The following is a 14,413-nucleotide window of genomic DNA, read 5'->3' as shown; positions in this document are numbered from 1 at the left end:
CAGGAATTTTCCAATCCAGAAGTAGTAACCCCATCAGAGAAAGATGCCAGATTCATGGAGGATGGGTCTCTTGGTGGCTATTACCCATAGTGACTAAAGGGAACCTTCACATCTCAGAGGCAGTCAATCTCTGAATCCCACTGCCAGGAGCAGGGCTATTTTTGTAAAAAAAAAGCCCAGCAGGAACTCATTAGCATAACAGGCCACACCCAACAGCAGAAACTCATTAGCATAGTAGGCCACACCCTGATGGCACTGCCCATTAGCATATTAGGCCACACCCACATGGCTTCCCTTGGTTTGCCTGGGTGCCCTGCGGCTGCTGGCAGAGCCGGTGCAACCATTAAGGCCAAGTTAGGCGACCGCCTAAGGATGGAGACCTGAGGGGCGTAGAGGCCAGCAAGCGGGGTGAGGATGATGGCGAGAGTGATGCTGATGACGCGCAGGAATCGTAGTCTTCCACTGCCCCGGGGCTCACCTGACGGGGAGAAAGAGAAGCAAGCAGCCCAGCGCCGCCTGGTCAGTTCTGAGCCGACGCTGCAAGCGCTCCTCCCCAGTCACCCTCACCGCCCCTCCAAGCACCTCTCAGTGTCCCACCTGCTGCCACCGCCTTCTCCCCTCCCCTCTCGAGCCATGCTGAGCTGAGTCAGGTCTTCATTAGCGAGTGCCGTCTGGGCTGCTGGGCGTGGCTGAGTGAGCCGTTGTCTGCAGCAGTGCGGAGGTGAAGGGAGCAGGTGAGGGCACCGGGTGGGAAAGCAAATGGAGGAGACGGACGGAGGAGAGCCATGACTTTTTGCTGGGGGGAGGAGAAGGAGGGAAGGATGGAAGGGGCCCAGCCTGCACTGCAGCCTCACTCTCCTCAGAAGTCCCCCCCCCCGATGGCCTTCTTGCCCCTCCAACCGGCCACAGGCTCTCGGTTAAAAAGTTAAGTTTGAACTTAAAAACATGTTTAAAACATTAGCACTCTTCCAATATTTTGTTGATTTAACTGACACCCCTTGCTCTGAATTCTTGCATCAAACCGTCTGTGCTGTGGCAATCTTGAGTACACTGTTTGAGAGTGTATCTGTAAACTGCAAACCTACTTTTGATTTATTGACATTCACTACAGAAATGCTCAGCGTTGTGAGCCTAGGGGAAAACATGAAATGGCTGGGCATTGCAACCTTTTGTACATAAGTTGCTTCATGTGCTGGTCAAGAACATGAGAAGGCACCATGATACAGACTGAGGGCTATGTGTTTGTCTAAGGGGTCAGTATCAGCCTCCTCTCTGGGAAGTCTAAGTTCAAAATCCCCAAAGGGGTGACATGATAGAGGTTTACAAGATTATGCATGGGTATGGGATAGAGCAGGCAGAGAAAGAGGTACTTTTCTCCCTTTCTCACAATACAAGAGCTCTTGGGCACTCAATGAAATTGCTGAGCAGTCAGGTTAGAACAGATAAAAGGGAGTACTTCTTCACCCAAAGAGTGATTAATGCATGGAATTCACTGCCATAGGAGGAGGTGGTGGCTACAAGCATGGACGGCTTCAAGAGGGATTTGGAGAAACTTATGGTCCATCAGTGGCTATTAGCCACAAGGTATAGATAGGAACTCTTGTTCTGGGGCAAGTAATGCTCTGTATTCTTGGTGCTTGGGGGGGCAACAGTGGGAGGGCTTTTAATGTCCTGATCCCACACAAGAGAAGCCATGTTGGATCAGGCCAATGGCCCATCCAGTCCCAACACTCTGTCACGCAGTGGCCAAAAATACCAGGTGCCATCAGGAGGTCCCCCAGCGGGGCCAGAAATCCAGAAGCCCTCTTGCAGTTGTCCCCCAGCACATCATGGAGCTGCTATTGGTCCATTAAAAATCATATGAGGTACATGTGTACATGTAGTTTCACAGTGGGGCCAAAAGCAACTCCATGGGTCAGATTGAGGACATGAACATAGCAGCCAGGGAGAGGGGGAGATGATGTTCACTTATCCCTGTGTGGTGTGATCACAAAAAGAAATAAGCCGGTGTGTATTTGGGAGGCACAAAACTCCTTTCGTGCATGTGATGCAAAGGCCTTGTGTGGCTCCCCTGCAAGCATGAGCACTCTGTAATGTGCAGGGCTATTTTTGGGCAGGAACACACAGGAACGGAGTTCTGGCTGGCTCCCAAGTTGGCCACACCCAGCAGGAACTCATTAGCATAATAGGCCACACCCAACAGCAGGAACTCATTAGGATTGGCTACAGTAGGGTGTGTGTGGCCTAACATGCAAAGGGTTGCTGCTACAAAAAAGGCCCTGGGTTTTGACAACAAACAAGGTAAACAGAATAAGAAGCAAAAGGTGGGTGTGGCTGGATAACCACACTTCTAGTAACATGGGGGTGCGGCCTAATGTGCTAATGAGTTGTGCTGTCAGGGGTGTGGCCTAATGTGCTAATGAGTTTCTGCTGTTGGGTGTGGCCTATTATGCTAATGAGTTCCTGCTGGGCTTTTTCTACAAAAAGAGCCCTGGGCCCAATGTGTACATGGAGATGTATTGTACAGCAGTAATTAGAGCCAGTTTGGTGTAGTGGTTAAGTGCGTGGACTCTAATCTGGAAGAACCGAGTTTGATTCCCCACTCCTCCACTTGCACCTGCTGGGTGACCTTGGGCAAGCCATAGTTCTGTCAGAGCTGTTCCCTCAAGGGCAGTTCTCTCAGAGCTCTATCAGCCCCACCTACCTCACAAGGTGTCTACTGTGGGGAGTGGAAGGGAAAGGAGTTTGTAAGCTACTCTGAGACTCTGAGTGAAGGGTGGAGTATAAATCCAATCTCCTCCTCCTCCTCTTCTTCTTCTACGCATGCCAGAAGGAAGCATATCACTGAAAAATAAACAGAAGCTAGTGGCATCTGAAACACTGACAAAATAAAGTGAAAACTTACCCAAGTTAACTAAATGATGGCCTAGGATGATAGTCTGAGGGTTATGCTGAGGTCACCCTTACATACCAGTTGGTGATAGATAGGCGGTCTGGTTCGGTATTGGAAAAATGAACTTAACCTGTCACCAATTGGAAAAGAAAACAAACCTATAAGAAATGCTGTAGTCAAAAACCACAGTCTGTGGCAGTCTTTTGCACATAGACCCAGCCAGTACTAAATAAGCTAGGGAGAGCTAGATGTGTGGCGAAATGGTTAGGATGCTGGATTGCAATAAGGAAGACCTATGTTCCAGTTGCCACTCAGCCATGTGTTTTCTTTTAAAATACTACCATCCCCTCTTGCCATCATGAAAATCAAATGCGTCGAATGCAGATCAGACCAGTTCAATTTATTGTCACGGTCCTTAGACCAGTCATACAAGAAGAAGAGGAGGAGGAGGAGGAGGAGGAGGAGGAGGAGATTGGATTTATACCCCACCCTTCACTACCCAGTGGTGTCTCAGAGTGGCTTACAAACTCCTTTCCCTTCCCCTCCCCACAACAGACACCCTGTGAGGTAGGTGGGGCTGAAAGAGCTCTGACAGAAACTGCTCTTTTTCAAGGACAGCTCTTATCAGAACAATGGCTTGCCCAAGGTCATCCAGCCAGGTGCAAGTGGAGGAGTGGGGAATCAAACCCGGTTCTCCCAGATTAGAGTCCGCACAGTTAACCACTACACCAAACTGGCACCTTGACAATCTTCCAAAATTTTAAAATACATCAATAAAACATTAAAAGCGAATTAAAATTTAATCTACTGTCTAACTGCCGTAACTACCTAACTACCATAGAATTACTGTAATCTGAGTATCACCATACAGAAACTGCCTACTTGGTAGGTGATCTTGGGATTTCTGTCAAATAGAAGAAACTCGAGTCTAGCTTTTTCAGAAAGGCCCGGAATCTCTTCAGTCAACGGGCTGATGATCTTATTACACGCCACCTTATAATACAGGCATATAAAAAAACAGTGGAGGGATTCTTTTTTTTTTTTAAGACACTTTCCCCACACAATTAAAGCTAGAATGTCGTGAAAATGTCCATTTAACCAATATCCTACATGAGGTAACAAACATTATTTCTGTTCTTATTCAGATCAACTGAACCACCCTGAAGAGCAGCTATGGCCGGCACCAACTCGAAACAATCCATAGAAAAGGGTCTTGCTGGGATGAAGGATGCGTTGGGACAAGTAAATCTCGAAGCTGTGTTAGCTAACGCTGAGAAAGAGTTAAAATTATTAAAGAACACAAGACTTGATATTGCTTTCACAGGGGTTTCGGGGGCCGGTAAATCATCCCTCGTGAATGCCTTTCGGAATATCTCAGATTATGAAGAAGGCGCAGCTAAAATAGGGGTAAAGCAGACTACTATGCTTGCAGAGAGGTATCCCCATCCTAAATTCCCAGAACTAACCTTATGGGATCTACCAGGAATTGGGACACCTGAATTTAAACCAAGAGAATACCTAGAGAAGGTAAATTTTAGCAGGTATGACTTCTTCATCATCGTCGCCTCAGAACGCTTCACCGTGAATGATGCAATGCTGGCCTCAGAAATTCAAAAGATGAAGAAGCGGTTTTACTTTGTTCGCACCAAAGTGGATCAGGCTATGGATGCTGAGAGAAGGAAGCCGAACTTTAGTGAGACACAGACCTTGGAAGAGATAAGAAAATACTGCCTTTCCAATTTGAGAGAAGAAGGAGCGGTCGATCCAAGGGTTTTTCTCATATCCAGCTGGCATTTGAATATGTACGACTTCCCTCTCCTGCAGAAAACCCTAGCAGGTGACCTGAATGATCTCAAGAGGCCTCTTCTTATCATGGCGATGCCGGCTTTCTCAAGAGAACACCTGGAAGAGAAAAGGGCTGCTATGGAGGCTGTCATCTGGAAAAAAGCCGTTGTGTCTTGTGGTGTTGGGGCGATTCCTATCCCAGGTCTCTCTCTTATTTTTGATATTGCCCTCTTGGTGAGCACAATGAAAGAGTTCTGCAGGAACTTTGGCTTAGATGAAGAGTCCCTCTGTAACCTCGCCAAGAGGGTTGGCAAACCTGTTGGCGTACTGAAATCTGCTATTAAAAAGACTCCGATGGCCAACCAGATCAACCCGGAATTTGTGAAGTCTCTCACAACCAAGTCCCTGCTATGTGGCTCTGCAATGGTGCTGGAAGAAGTTGCCGATTTCGTACCTGTCCTCGGCTCTCTAGTTGGTGGAGTTAATTCTTTTGCCACCACATATTACATGCTGCAGGGCTTCCTCCAAGATGCAGTGGAAGATGCCGAGAGCGTTCTGGCAAAAGTTGCTGAGTGAAGTCCCTTCTGATGATTCTGCAATTGAACTTCAATTCCCATGTGGCTCGAGCAAAGGAAAGACACACGTTTCAGAGCAAATAATATTCTTCACTTCCCTCTAAGGAAGGCCTACCTGCTGCCAGATCGGACCTGAGTCAGGGAGCAATCTTGTACCTTTAAGGGAAACAGAGTTTCCTTAAACTCTGCTTCGCATTCTAATCTAGCAGGTTTCGTTTATATGTAGCCCTTAAAGGTGCTAGAGTCCTCTCCAACTGGGTTTGTGTACTTATATCAAAAAAGTTTGAGTAATCATACCAAAAAAGTGTGGATTTAGTTTTTGGAGAAAAACACCATGACCGATTTCCCACAGCCGCTGCTCTGCGCGCGCTCCTCTCTTTGTCCCGATTGTACTTGTCAATTTCCCACAATGTGCTGCGCGGCGGCATTTTGAGGATTTAGTAGATTTGGGGAAAATCGGGGAAAGCTGCAGGGCAAAATGCTGCCGCGCAGCACATCGTGGGAACTTGACACGTACCAGCGGGGCAAAGAGAGGAGCGAGCGCAGAGCAGCAGCTGTGGGAAATCGGTACAAAGGTTTCTTAGCTTCATGACTATGTTGTGCTGTTTTCAGGATATTCTGTTTAAAGACCATTAACAAAACTACAACATGAAGCTGGTTTTGCACTAATGCTACCTGTTTCTTGCTTGTATTCTGAAATTTTATTGTAGACGTTAAACAGTTAAGCAGCAACTGCGATGCCAAGAGAAATCTTTAGGTTCCTCTTGCACCAGAAATGACAATTCCAAGCAATGAGATTGTACAGGATGGGCTCCCACATGTAAGGGGCATCCCAGAATGGCTTGCCAGCACGATCGTGCTTTACAGGGATGCCTTTCCTCAGACCCCAGACTGAAAGTCTTTGTTTGAAGTCTCCACAAGGCACTGCTGTTTGCTGAAAGAACATAAAGTCCCCCGGAAATGGGTAGGCTCCTGCATCTCCGACAAAGGAGGTGGCCAATCGCATGACTCACAAGAAGAGCGCCAACTGGGATATTGTTCTGGGCTCCTGGAAGAAATTATGGAGAGTTTGGCACCCCTGGGTGCCCAAGTAAGCAATAAATGAAGGAAAAATAAAGTCGATGCCTCTCTCCACACCACCGTGATACTACCTCCAACCAACGGAAATGTAGAAAACATCCAAGAGGAAGGCAGATGGGCAGCTGCCTTTACTCTGGAGGGCCCACCTGTATTGAGGATGTTTTCCTGTGTCTCCAAGCACCCAATGGCATTTCCTCCCCTCAGCCTCCCCTCGGCCTCCCCTCCTCCTAAGTCCTCAAGAGTCCGATGGCTGAGAGGCCCACAAGCCTGTTGGGAGACCCTGTCCTATCAATCTTTCTGGATCCTTGGACAGGCAGCTATGAGCCTGCTTTACTTTGCTAGGGAACCAAGCTTTAACTAGAAGGGCAGGAGGGTGGTAGGGTGGCAGCCAGTATTTAGAGTAGCTATTAGGCTTTAAGCTTGCTATCCTTTCTGTGACTTTTCAAGATAATATGCAATGTATGATGGGTTATGGTTTATGTTTCCACTGCTTACTATGTCTTCTATGGGGGACCGGTTTAGATGTGCCCCATATAAGCACCTTTCTGGGCTTTCTGTATCCACGCCTCTTACCATTTGTTCATATAACATGAGGTTGCTTTTGTAGTAGATAGTACCACAGTGCCTTCCAATAAACCTTTTTCATTTGTATCAGTAACACCTTGGAGTCTGTGTCTTTCTACTGACAGCTCTGTGCCCATCAGGGTGGTAGAACCTGTAGTAGCACTAGCCTCTTGCTTAAAGGGACCTGATTAAGAATGATGAATGTGCCAGGGTCATGGTTTGGTGTGGAAGGCTGACGAGCTTTGCCTGAGACAGGATATCCCTTACAGGAATCTCTCTCACCTCCCACACACCCTCTTTTCCTCCGGCCCCACATGTACCCATCAGGTGTGGATTCTTCCTGTGCCCGTGTGCATGTGTGTGTGTGCGTGCGCACCTGGAAGTCATGGTGATTACTGATGAGTGACCCCCTACTGAGGTCCTGGAGGATATTCAGAGAGGTGGCTGAATAAAGCCTGCCCCCGCCTCCTGCCTCTGGTATTCCAAGGAGGTCTCCCATCCAAGTACTTGCCAGAGTTGTCCCTGCTTAGCTTCCGAGATCTGACAAGATCAGGCTTGCCTGGGCTATCCGGGTCAGGGCAGTAGGAAAGGACCTTAACTGCCTCCCACTGCTCTGGTTGTGTGCCTTTACTGGAGATAGCCCAGAGCATCTTCTCTGCCCCTCTGATGGCTGAATATGAGGTGTGAAGTGTCCAGGCAGAATGGACAAGAAGAGGCATGGTTGAAAGGGCAACTCGAATGATAAAAGGGTTGGAACACTTTCCCTATGAGGAAAGGTTAAGGCGCTGAGGGCTCTTTAGCTTGGAGAAACGATGACTGAGGAGTGACATGATCGAGGTTTACAAGATTATGCATGGGAAAGAGCAGGTAGAGAAAGAGGTACTTTTCTCCCTTTCTCACAATACAAGAACTCGTGGGCTCTCCATGAAATTGCTGAGCAGTCGGGTTAGAACGGATAAAAGGAAGTACTTCTTCACCCAAAGAGTGATTCACACATGGAATTCACTGCCACAGGAAGTGGCGGCGGCTACAAGCATGGACGGCTTCAAAAGGGAATTAGATAAGCATATGGAGCAGAGGTCCATCAGTGGCTATTAGCCACAAGGTATAGATAGGGACTCTGGGGCAAGTGATGCTCTGTCATCTTGGTGCTTGGGGGGGGTCAACAGTGGGAGGGCTTCTAATGTCCTGGCCCCACTGGTGGACCTCCTGATGGCATCTGGTATTTCTGGCCACTGTGTGATACAGAGTGTTGGACTGGATGGGCCTTTGGCCTGATCCAACATTGGCATCTCTTATGTTCTTATGAATCTGAGGTGTTGGGTATCCAGGCAACATGAATAAGAAAATCCTTATTAAACAATATTATTGCAAGTAAACAGGGTTGCCAACCTCCAGGTGGTGCCTGAAGAGCTCTCTGAATGGCAACGTATCTCCAGAGTACAGAGATCAGTTCACTTGGAGGAAGCGGCTGCTTTCGAAGATATATTCTGTGGCATTATGCCCTGCTGAGGTCCATGGCCTGCCCTCCCCCAGGCTCTTCCCACAAAATCTCCAGGAATTTTTAAAATTGGAGTTGGCAGTTCTGTAAGTAAATAGAAGGCAAGTTACAAGAATGGGCAGAATTACTTCAGGGCAAACTCACAAGAGAAGAAGCTGGCCAGAAAACAGTAAACCTCTCTGAGGCGACCGCCATGTTCCCATTTTGTTGGACTGCTTGATCCAGGTAGGTGAGACTCGCCCCACAATAGGTGAGGGATCGACTCCCTCTAAAAGCCGCCTCGCTGCTGCTTCAGGGAGCAACCCAAAATCTCCTCCGTTCAGAGCTTCGACGAGATGTTGAGACGAGGTTGAATGCTCTTCATGTGGGGGTTGTTACAACTTGTCAGCCGGGCTCCCACAGCTGTTTCCTTGAAGCTTCTTGCACAGGACAATCTGACTCCTACACCCGCTGTTGCCACATGCGGGGGGCTCAGATTAGAGTCCTTTGCGACCGATATCTTGCACACGAAGTACCGGGTGAACTCCTGTCATCTCCAGTGACTGGAAACTCCAGTAAGTCCTCTAAAAAAGCTCCAAAGTTGGTGAGATTCAGGGAGCCCTGAAAATCTCAACCACACTGTTGCACAGAAGCCCCGCCTCCCCGACGTGTCTCACTCCTGTTGTATTGTAATTCCATAATCCAACTTGACATACATTCATCATAGATTGGGCTCATACAGCTCCTGGAAAATCCATATTATCTTGAAATCCAGAAGCCGACGCGTAATGTAGGTGCAAACTGCCGCGTTTCAAATAATTCTTTTTCAAAACCAATAGGCTGCAGTGGGACTAAATACAAATTCAAGGCATGCGCAAATGAGGATGAACAATCAAACAATATGTATACATTGCATAGATACATAATACAAAAACATGGAGAAACTCACACCAATCTCAGTAGTAGCACATACAGAAGCCAGTTTACTCAATCACAAAGGATCATGGGTCCTTACCCACCATGTGTTACAGCATAATTTATATCTAAGTGTCAGGCTGCAGCAACACAGGTCAAGTAGTTGGAAATCTTACTGCTCTAACTGAATTTTTTTTAAAAAGGTAAATCAGGCTGCAAATGCACAGGTCAAGCAGTTTGAACCTTGCTGCTTTAGTAAATAAACTTAGGGGAGAATATCAGGTTGCATTGCACAGGTCCAGTGATTTGAAAGCTTACTGCTCACTAATATAGGATGTAAAATCCATGCCAATCTGCACACAACTTGAAGGGCAGGTAGAAGGGCATTCCAGGGAGGTCCGCTGCGAACTTGATGGATTTAGTTTGCAAGAGGACCCATTTCACATGCTTCCCCCTTTTGTACATTGGACCCTAGGATCTCCCCCCCCCCCAAGCCAATCTGTACACAACTTGGAGGGTAGGTAGAGGGGGATCCCAGGGATATCCACTGTGAGTTTGATGCCTCTAGCTTGCTGGGGGGGGGGGAGTTCCACACACACTTGAACTTGTGGCTGTGATTTTCAGAGCGCACTTTCCTGGGGGCACCCGCTTTGCAGGGCTGTAACTCAGCCCCCCTGGTTTGGTGTAGTGGTTAGGAGAGTGGACTCTTATCTGGGAGAACCGGGTTTGATTCCCCACTCCTCCACATGCAGCTGCTGTTGTGACCCTGGGTCAGTCACAAGTTCTCCCAGAGCTGTTCTCTCAAGGGCCGTTCTCGAGGGAGCTCTCTCAGCCCCACCTACCTCACAGGGTGTCTGTTGTGGGGAGGGGAAGGGAAAGGAGATGGTAAGCCGCTCTGAGACAGTGGGAGGGCTCTAATGTCCTGGCCCCACTGCTGGACCTCCTGATGGCACTGGTATTTCTGGCCACTGTGTGACACAGAGTGTTGGACTGGATGGGCCTTTGGCCTGATCCAACATTGGCGTCTCTTATGTTCTAATGAAGGGTGGGGTATAAATCCAATTTTGTCGTCGTCTTCTCTCTAAATCCAATCCTTACCAACCTTGGAGGGAAGGTAGAGGAGAGTCACTTGGAGTCTTGCTGTGAGTTTGGTGTCTCTAGCTCTCGGAGGGAGGGGGCTGTTTTACCATGCCACAAACCTCACAAACTGGTTCATTAAATGGGAGAGTTCGTGAAGGTTCGTGGTTCCTGTATATAATGTCGACAAGCACATAAGGCTGCATTAAAAAAAACCTGTCCAGTGACACTGTGCCCCCCCCCCCCAACCTCCCACTGATTACCAGGCAAATATATTTTCATCAGCATTTTTGACCTTGAGGGCAGCTTTGGGATTTTGAAACCGGATGGTGAGCAGGGGTCCTTTTGTAGAAAAAGAGGTTCAGGAGCTCATTAGGATGTTTTTAAAGCCTTCCAGAGCTCAGAAGCCCCGCTGCCGGGAGCAAAGGAGGGGAAAATATCATTGCTTTATTTCCAAAGAGGAGGGTTGGTTTTCTGCCATGCTTTTGTCGTTGTTGTTCTCTCCCCCAGGGTTTCCAGAAAAAACACACCTGTCTCTCTCTTTTCCAGTCCATCCCACAGAGGAGGGTAAGGGCATTCTGAAACTCCCGACGGGAGCAGAGGAAGGGGGCGTGTAACAGAATCCTCAGGCTGGCGAAACGTCCCCTTTTGGAGGACAGCGTATTTGCCCCGCTCTGCCGCAAATCCCCCACCTCCAACCTTCCCAGAGAGGGGGCCACAGCCACCCCGATGGCTCCAAAGCATGGCCCGAGCCCGGGGAAAACCCCCACCCCACAAGCCCACCCCACACCACTACCCTGACCTTCCTAGCAAGATGGCCACAGCCCCCGACAGCTCCGGAGCCCGGCCACCCACTTGCTTGCTCGGGGGCAGCTTAGGCTTGCCAAGTCCTCCCGGGGGGGGGGCGGGGAAACCCCCACCCCAGAGGCCCGTTCCTCGCCACCAGTGGATCGGGCCCTGGGGGGAACCCCACCCCCAAAGTACGTGACGTGCACGTCACCCGGAAGTGACATGACCACGCCTGGCATGCTGGGGGCGGGGCCACGGTCATTCGAGGGAAAACTCTATGGTTTTCCCTCGGATGGTCGTGGCCCCACCCCCAGCGTGAGCACGTCACTTCCGGGAGAGAAACAGGAGTCCCCCGCTCCAGCGAAAGGTAAGACTTGGCAACCCTAGGGCAGCTGCGGTCAGGTGGAGCGAGACAGCTTGCCCAGCACCGCCAGTTCGCCTTGTCTCCAGGGTCCAGTAGGTGAGGCAGCGCCAGAGCCGGAGGGGGGGGGGAAGTGGGGAGGGAGAGGAAGGGTGGCAAGCAACAGCAGCGCCCACCTGGTTCAGCTTTGGCTTGCTGCGCCAGGCCTGGTGGCTCTGTCTCTCTCCTCAGCACAGCTCGCCACCCCCCCAGCAGCCTCCCGGCCCAGCCATCAAACTCACAGCAAGACTCCAAGTGAAGGGGAAGGGGCTTGCATGTGTATCTCGGCTGGTCTTCTGGCTCCTGGCTCACCTCCTTCTGCTGCTGCTGCAGCCGGGTCCGTCCTTTGCTCTCCTTCGCTCGCTGAGTCCTGAGCTAGGTGGCTGCATGCTGCCCCAGTGTCTCTTTTCCCACGCTCGCACTCTCTTTTCTCCCCGCCACCTCTGCGGTGGAAGGGAGGAGCTTTTGCTCCACCTTGCCAATAGGCAAGCCTGCACACTTGTCTGTTTCCTCCTCCGTCTTCAGTACCTGGCACTGATTGCCTGGGGGAGGCGCAGTCCCCCTTGGAAAAATTCGGGGGTGGCCCGAACTCCCACGCACTGTACGCTTGTGTGCAGGAGGCCAAGGTGGAACTCATGGCAGCGTCCGCTGGGTCGGCCAGCGGGCAGGAAAGGCCTGCTGGGAGCAGGTGGTGAGGCTTGCTGCATGTGCCCGCCCCCTGGCCTCCTTACTGCAGGAGCATCGCTCCGGTGCGTTCCTGCAGGATATGAGTCCTGGTGAACATGACCCCAAAATGGCTGCTGCAGGAGGCAGAACCAAATATAGCACCCCCCTGGGAGGTAAACAAGTCTGGAGAAGGACTGGGTGGGCTCCTAATCCTGAATACTTATCTCCCCTCCTACAACAGCTCAGGTCCCTGAACTAGAACTAAGCTTCCTCTCTACTTTGTAAAAAGAGCTTATGGCAACCATCAATCAGGTCTGAAGGGGAAATGGGACCCCACAGTAGCTAAGGAGAGCCCAGGAGTTTACCAAGTACTCCTGAACCTCCAGTAGCTGTGGCTGCTACAGTAGTTGTGGGAGACCTTTCTATGAGAGTAGCCAATAGCAAATTAGGGTTGCCTTGCCAGCAGAAGGTTTGTGGCATGTGCCTAGCCATTGCAGCATTCTGGCACAAACCTGTCTATTTTACCACAGCGTTTGGGTGACATCTTAGATCAGTGGTGGCGAGCCTATGGCACGGGTGCCAGTGGTGGCACTCAGAGCCCTCTCTGTGGGCACGCGTGCCATCGCCCCAGCCAGGCCCAGACCGTCATTAAAGTGTTAAATTCTCTGTATTCAGTATTCAGGTTAGATTGCCGTGTTGGCACTTTGCGATAAATAAGTGGGCTTTGGGTCACCGTTTGGGCACTCGGTCTCTAAAAGGTTCGCCATCACTGTCCTAGATCATTGCACCAACATTACTTCGAGGTGAGGTCCTGGCGTCACTGTGATACCTATGTAGCAACCATTTCCTCCTGTCACTCTACCAGTGGCAAAGAACTGAAATTGCTGGGTGGGAGTTCTCCCGCTATAGTGGGGACCTGGCCTCCCTATAACAAGCCTTGCCTTACAGTGACCTTGGAAAGCTCAGCGGGAGACAGGCAAAGTGGCAGAAGGTGTCATGGTCCCCATGGAGATGACACTGGGGAATCCTGCACTTGCTTGTGTCATGTTGTGTGGTACAGCTGGAGTCCTCCCAGAATTACAGCTGATCTCTGGGATACAGATATCCGTTCCCCGGGAGGAAATGGCAGCTTCACAGCGAGGACTCAATGACGTCACATCCTCACTGAGTTCCCTCCCCAAATCCTGCCCCCCCAGGCATTGCCCCTAAATCTCCAGGAATTTCCAAAGCTAGAGTTGGCAGCCCTTGTCCTCCCAGACGCACACACTGGCTTTTGCCCCCCCCTGTTTTCATGTCCTTAGACTGACCCATGAAGTCACTGCTGGCTCCACAGAGCAAGATTTTACCTGCATCTGCAATCTCTCTTCACACTTCATGTGAGCAAAAATCCTACTTTGTGAGCAACCGGCATTAAAGTGGTGAGCCGGCAATTTGGCTGCTGCAGAAATTAGTTTGCTCTGGAGCCGTCCTTCCTGAGCTAAGGTATAAAGCTGTGAGCCGGAGGCTGAAAAACTGTGAGCCAGCTTACCCTAACTCAGCTTAGAGGGAACACTGGTCACAAGGTATAGATAGGGACTCTGGGGCAAGTGATGCTCTTTCATCTTGGTGCTTGGGGGGGGGTCAACAGTGGGAGGGCTTCTAATGTCCTGGCCCCACTGGTGGACCTCCTGATGGCACTGGTATTTCTGGCCACTGTGGGATACAGAGTGTTGGACTGGATGGGCCTTTGGCCTGATCCAACATTGGCATCTCTTATGTTCTTATGTTCTTATATAGCTAGTGGTAATACAACGCATTATTAATTGTGCTAAACGCGCTCAGCGGTGTTCTAACATAGGCCCTGACATACTAAAATGTCCTCACATCACTAAAGTGTCTTTTAATTACGCCCATATCATTTTACCTACTGGATGGTTCTTTACCTGTGGCAGTCGCACTTTTAATTATATTCCTGCCAATATTAGTGACATCACTTGTTGCCTTAGTCGGCTTGCTATTGTTCTGCCACAAGCACAATCTCGCACTCAGCGCTCTGTTTCCCTTCCTCCTGATTGTAATTCTAAAGTAAGTTTGTTGAGTAAAGCTGAATATGTATCATTAGCAGCTTCCCTTGTAGGAGTTCCTGGACTGGCTGTTGGAAATGCTAGGGCATTAGCTGAACTCGCATGTTACGCTGTCAAAGCAATAAA

At 49.8% G+C, this 14,413-nt stretch overlaps 1 protein-coding gene across 1 annotated transcript; it reads left to right on the top strand.

The window, feature by feature from the left end:
• The first annotated feature begins 4,043 nt into the window (after positions 1-4,043).
• Positions 4,044-5,723, top strand: LOC107115057 (interferon-inducible GTPase 5-like). Its single transcript, XM_015416661.1, has one exon. It carries the CDS (start codon positions 4,067-4,069, stop codon positions 5,252-5,254), a length of 1,188 nt encoding a protein of 395 aa, XP_015272147.1. The 5' UTR covers positions 4,044-4,066; the 3' UTR covers positions 5,255-5,723.
• The last annotated feature ends 8,690 nt before the right edge of the window (positions 5,724-14,413 follow it).

Source organism: Gekko japonicus, unplaced genomic scaffold (genome assembly GCF_001447785.1).
Source record: "Gekko japonicus isolate JY-2015 unplaced genomic scaffold, Gekko_japonicus_V1.1 scaffold7078, whole genome shotgun sequence".
Lineage (NCBI taxonomy): Eukaryota > Metazoa > Chordata > Lepidosauria > Squamata > Gekkonidae > Gekko > Gekko japonicus.
Note: the sequence above shows the minus strand (reverse complement) of the source record. Positions and strands in the feature narration are given on the sequence as shown.